The 6,000-nt window shown below is 39.0% G+C and overlaps 1 protein-coding gene across 4 annotated transcripts in view; it reads left to right on the top strand.

Annotated features, from left to right (window-relative positions):
• Positions 1-254: 254 nt before the first annotated feature.
• Positions 255-6,000, top strand: part of MTF2 (metal response element binding transcription factor 2) — an 89,653-nt gene continuing 83,907 nt past the window's right edge. For all 4 annotated transcript variants that reach the window (XM_012661166.1, XM_012661165.1, XM_012661164.1 and 1 more), the window contains exon 1: positions 255-552. Coding sequence is in view for 2 of the 4 variants with exons in the window: in XM_012661164.1 (XP_012516618.1) it covers positions 548-552 (5 nt within the window). In the remaining 2 variants the exon portion in view is untranslated. The remainder of the gene's footprint in view (positions 553-6,000) is intronic.

The raw sequence follows: 6,000 nt of genomic DNA, 5'->3' as shown, positions 1-6,000 counted from the left end.
CAGCCCTATTCCTCAGTAAAAGAATATGCACAACGAAGGTCCAACACAGCCCTTTCCTTCGTAAGAGACACAACTTCGCACAGCCGACGGTCAAAAGCCCAACGCTCACTATTGTGTTAGCACCGGCGGCGGAAGCACCGATCCCCTACCGCAACGTTAAAGAGTCCTTCTTTGTTCAGCTCCGGCCGGTACTCAGAACGCGGTGTTCTTCCGCGCTCGCCGGGCAATCCCCGCCCCCCCCGCGGCCTTGGAGAGCTGCCATTCGGCACCGGAGTTGCTCCGCGCTCCCAGAATGCACCGGCAGTCCGCGGGAAACCAAAATGGCGAAGGGCTGTAGTGAAGTGGGCTGTGTTTGAGACCGGTGTGAGAACGCTCTCTCTATCCCCAACCCTCGTCCCCAAGGACCTCGGTTTGTGCGTGCGTATGTGCGGGTTGCCCGGTGGGGCGGGTGCCCTGTAAGTGCTTGGACTCGCAGGGGAAGCGCCCACGGAGACGTGATTGGTTGTTTTTTCCTGTATGAAGCGGTTGGCACCACTGAAGTGACCGAATGAGGTGAGAGACCTTGGCCTGGGAACCGACTCTTCCGGAGGCGGTGGGGGCGGGGGAAAGGAGGAAGAAAGGAAGCAAGTATAAAAGGGAAAGATGGAGGATCGAGGTGGGGGTGGGGGCTCCTGTATGTGGGTGCCTTTGCGTTTGTGTGTATGTTGAAAAGAATGGATGGAAAGGAGTAGTCAGTTGAGTGCTGGAGAAAATAGGGACTAAAGGAGCGAGCAGGGCGTTGGGGGAATCCGTTGGAGGAACAAGATAAAACACTGAGACGGGGAAGCTGCATTTGCAGTGCAGGAAGGAACCTGGGGGCGGGAGACGGTTGGAGGGGCAGGATGAACCTGGTGACGAGGGGGTGGGGAACCGAGGGGAGGAGCCGTTGGGAAATGGGCAGAGGGAGATGTGGGGAGCAGAGTGGAGGGTCTGCCCAGGATCTTAGGGGGTGCAAAGGGAGCAGCTTGGAACCGGGGTGGTGGAATTGTGTGGAATTGGAGTAAGGAGGTCTAATATAAGTGCTGGATGGAGTATGAGGATAAGGGGAACACTGAAGTGGAGCCTGGAAGCAAATCCTTTAAGCTTAACGGGAAGAGGTGGGAGGAAAAGTGAGATGAGGGAGAGGTACCTTATGTTTGGAGTGCGCCAAGACTTTCAGGCATTTCTTCGTTTAATTAAATCTAACTCATATCCCTACTCGGATATAGATTTGTATTCATTTTTACAACTGAGGTGATTACGGTTTAAGGAATTTTAACTAATTTGCCAAGAATTCTTAATATATTTCGGTAGTGCCAGAACTGTAACTGACTGTGTTTTACAATCTGTGTCCTTGGTTGCTAGAATTTTTCTTTGGAAGCAATTAGAGGGAACAGATGGATTTATCGGAGTGATTTGATGAACAGTAAGGGTTCATGAACAATGGGAAAAGGGTTATGGAATGTTAGTCTGTTCTTTAAAGCATTTAACTTTGGTTAAAGATAGAAACCATCTAATACTAATTAAAATATGAAAACCTAGGTAAGGCCTGTGTATAACTTATAGGAAAGAACCATGTGAGGTCAGTACAGAGCTAGAAATATGTAAATAGTGCCTGATTTAATTTGACTTCAGATGCTTCAGGGGTAATAGTAGTAACTTTCTCCTTCAGATCGATTCCATGTGACCCTCCTGTGTACCTTGCCTACAGGCTGGTTTCAATTCCCAAGTTTTCATTCTCTCTTGGGAATTCCATGTCTTGGCAGTAGATTTCAAAGACAGTTGAATAAAAGTATTTAATGTGGATAAAAGAAAATACTTAAATTCTTAGGTGACCTTTTCAAAGGTTTAAAAAATGCTTTAAATGGAGCCGTTTTCACTAACGGCTTTAGATGCCAGGTAGTTTAGGCAAGCAAGAATTGATTCAAAATTTCTTATAAGTATTCTATTTTCTATTTGAAATGTTATTTACACTGCAAGTATTTGCACTGGTAGCTTTGGAGGGAATACAGGATGATGTTTTTGTTTCTAAATATAAAAATGTATTTGAATTCACATTTTAAAGTTTGTTCACCTTCAGTTTTTTTAAGAGTGCTAAAAATGTTCTAAATATTTGAATTAAGAATGCACCTGTTTCCTGATGCTGCATATTTATGTTAATGGGCATTAACAAAATACAACTATTGGGATTAAATGCACACACAATTTTAGAACTAGATATATAGAAATCATCTGGTTAGACCTTTTTTTCTAGATGAAACAAGTGTATTTAATAGTTCTTTAAGTTATGCCTGTTGCCTCAAAGCTCCATTAGGAAGGAAATTTTATTCTGTATTTTGCCGTGGTTGTAAACTCTTTGATGTCATGGATTATAAATATACCATTTCATTAGCTCTTTGACTGAAAGGATAAATTGCTTTATTCATATTTCAGCATAATCTTTACATCTGACTGGAGGAAACTGGCGGCATAGTGGTAATCTATTTTAACAGATGGGTAAATTTGCCTGTGAGGAGTTGCCATGGCCAACATCTGTAGGTTGGTGGTTCTGAAAGTAAAACTTAACTGCTGTTTTAGTCTATATTTCTGTGAATGATATTCCTAGGTTGGTATTTTTATGCTTTGTTTCCACCGTTCTCCAGGAAAAGTTGTTTATTGCCATGAAATCCAGTATAATAACCCTAAATTGGAATGTAGAAGTTTCCTTGTGGACGTTTCTCGTGTATTAGGGAAGTGGTATCCCATAGAACTTTATGCAGCGATGGCAACATTCTGTATCTGCTCTATCCAGTGTGTTAGTCACTAGCCAGATGTGATTATTGAACACTAGAAATGTCACTAGTGAGACTGATAATTGAATTTATAATTTAGTTCATCAAAACTAAAATGTAAATGGCCATATGTAGCAGTGGCTAATGTATTGGACAGCACAGTGTTAGGGATTATTGCATCCATGTATTAGGAATGGTAGCATTCATTAACTGTGGAAACCACAGGAACTCAAGGGTGAGGAACTGCCTTAGGACAAAGGAGGTCCAAATTGTCTTTGTACATTTTAGGATGAAATATTCTTCATTTTTGCCACATACCATGTCTTCATATTTCTGTTTTTATAATATATAACGTAAAAGAATAACGAAGGTAGCGACTCCTTTGGTCTTTTTAAGATATAAGAGTCTGCTTTCTGTGTCAAAAAACAAAAATGAATGTTAGTTTACTTTGTTATTTTTAAAAAACTGACTTTGTTGTTTTTATACTTCAGTTAAAGAAACTGTTTATTAAGGAAAATTCCAAACATATACGAAGTGAACAGAATAGTATAGTGGACTTTTATGTATCTATTCTTGTTTCGTGTATCTACCCACTCCCCATTCCACTCCATTGTTTTTAAAAATTTTTTAAGGTAAAGTTTACGTATTGAAATTCACAAGTCTTAACTGTTCTGTTATTTAAATGATAGTTTTATTGAGATATAATTCACATAACCATATTTATAAGTACATAATTCACATGTACCCTTCAAGGTGTACAATTCAGTGATTTTTGTATATTCACAGAGTTGTGCAGCCATACTATTACTAATTTCAGAACATTTTCATCACCCCAAAAAGAAAATCTGTATCTATTAGCAACCACTTCCCTCTCCCCCTTCTCCCTAACCTCTGGCAACCACTAATCTACTTTCTGTGTCTGTAGCTTTTACTCTTCTGGACATTTCATGTAAATGGAATTATACAATCTGTGGCCTTTTGTGTCTGGCTTCTTTCACTGAGTGTAATGTTTTCAAGGTACATCCATGTTGTAGCATGTATCGACACTTCATTTCTTTTCGTGGCTAAATATTTCATTGTATGAATATACCACATTTTGTTCATAAGTTGATGGACTTTTGAGTTGTTTTCCACTTTTTAGCTATCATAAGTAATGCTATTATGCTGTACCATTCATGTACAGGATTTGTGTGAACATATGTTTTTATTTCTCATGGGTATGTGTCTAGGAGTAGAATGCTGGATCAGATGGTAACCATGTGTTTAACATTTTGAGGAACTGCCAAACTGGTTGTTAAAGACACTGCACCATTCCACATTCTCACTGGCAATTATGAGATTTTCAATTTCTTATGTCTTCACTGATACTTTTTATTGTCTGTGTTTTTAAATAACTATCTTAGTGGGTATGAAGTGGCATTTCATTGTGGGTTTGATTTGCATTTCCCTTATGGCTAATGATGTTGAGCATCTTTCTGTATACTTATTGACCATTCGTATACTTTCTTTAGATAACTATTTAGTCCTTTGCCCATTTTAAAAATCGTGTTGCCTTTTTATTGGTAAGTTGTAAGAGTTCTCTATATATTTTAGATACAAGTTCCTTATGAGATGTATGACTTGTAAACATTTTTTCTCATTCTGTGGATTGTCATTTTCTTGATGGTGTCCTTTGAAGCATACGAGTTTTTAATTTTGATGAAGTCCAATTGACTCTTTTTGGTTTTTTACTTGTGCTTTTGATGTCACATCTAAAAAACCATTGCCTATCAAGGTCACAAAGATTTACTCCTCTGCTTTCTTCTAAGAGTTTTATACTTTTAGCTCTTACATTTATGTCTATGATCCATATTGAGTTAATTTTATATAGGTGTGAGGTAGGGGTTCAACTTCAGTCTTTTCCATGTGGAGTCTCCATATGGTACTTATTTTCCAGTACCATTTTTTTTTTCCTATTCAAAGAGGGGTAACTCAATCCAGTGCCATTTGTTAAAAATACTGTTTTTTCCTCGTCGTTTTGATGGTCTTGTCAAAATTCAGTTGACCATACATATGAGGGTTTATTTCTGGATTCTCAATTTTATTCCATTGATTTCTGTGTCTGTACTTATGACTGTACTATAACATCTTAATTACTGTTTCTTTCATAGTAAATTTTGAAATCGGGAAGTGAGTCCTCAGGTTTTGTCTTTCTTTTTCAAGATTGGCTATTCTGGGTTCTTTGCTTTTTTCCATACGAATTTTAGGATCTGTCAGTCTCTGCAAAAAAGGGCAACCAGAATTTTGGGAGGTATTGTATTGAATCTATAGGTCAGTTTGGGAAGAAGTGCCATTTTAATATTGTCATCATCTGTGAACATGGAATACCTTTCATTTATGTAGGTCTTATTTATTTTTTTTAAATTTTTACTTTTTAGAGACAGGGTCTCAGTCTGTCACCCAGGCTGGAGTATAGTGGTGCAGTCATAGCTCATTGCAACCTCAAACTCCTGGATTCAAGCAGTCCTCTCACCTCAGCCTCCTGAGTAGCTGGGACTGTAGATGTCTGTCCCCATGACCAGCTAAGTATTTTTTTTTTTTTTGATAGAGATGGGGGTCTCATTTTGTTGCCCAGGCTGGTCTCAAACTCTGGGCTCAAGTGATCCTCCTGCCTTGGCCTCCCAAAATGCTGGGATTATAGGAGTGAGCCACTGCACCTCACCTGTGTAGGTCTTATTTAATATCTTTCTCTGATGGTATGTAGTTTTCATTGTACAAGTCTTATATTTCTTCTGCTAAATTTATTCCTAAATATTTTGTTCTTTTTGGCACTATTATAAATGGAATTTTTAAAATTTCATTTTCAGGTTGTTCATTTCTAGTATATAGAAATGCATTTGATTTTTGTATATTGATCTTGTATCCTGCAACCTTGCTTAATTCATTTATTCTAATAGTTTTGGTTGGGAGTGGTGGTGGAGGTTCTTAATCACTTTTTGAGTTTTATGGGGGAGTTTTTTCTCACAGTATTAATTTTCGTAACTTCATATATATTGATGAAATACTATTTTTTTTTTTTTTTTTAGAAAGAGTCTCACTCTTTTCCCCGGGCTACAGTGAGTGCTGTGGCGTCAGCATAGCTCACAGCAACCTCACACTCCTGGGCTCAAGCGATCCTCCTGCCTCAGCCTCCCGAGTAGCTGGGACTACAGGCATGCGCCACCATGCCCGG

This window comes from Propithecus coquereli, unplaced genomic scaffold (genome assembly GCF_000956105.1).
Source record: "Propithecus coquereli isolate 6110/MARCELLA unplaced genomic scaffold, Pcoq_1.0 Scaffold7, whole genome shotgun sequence".
Lineage (NCBI taxonomy): Eukaryota > Metazoa > Chordata > Mammalia > Primates > Indriidae > Propithecus > Propithecus coquereli.
Note: the sequence above shows the minus strand (reverse complement) of the source record. Positions and strands in the feature narration are given on the sequence as shown.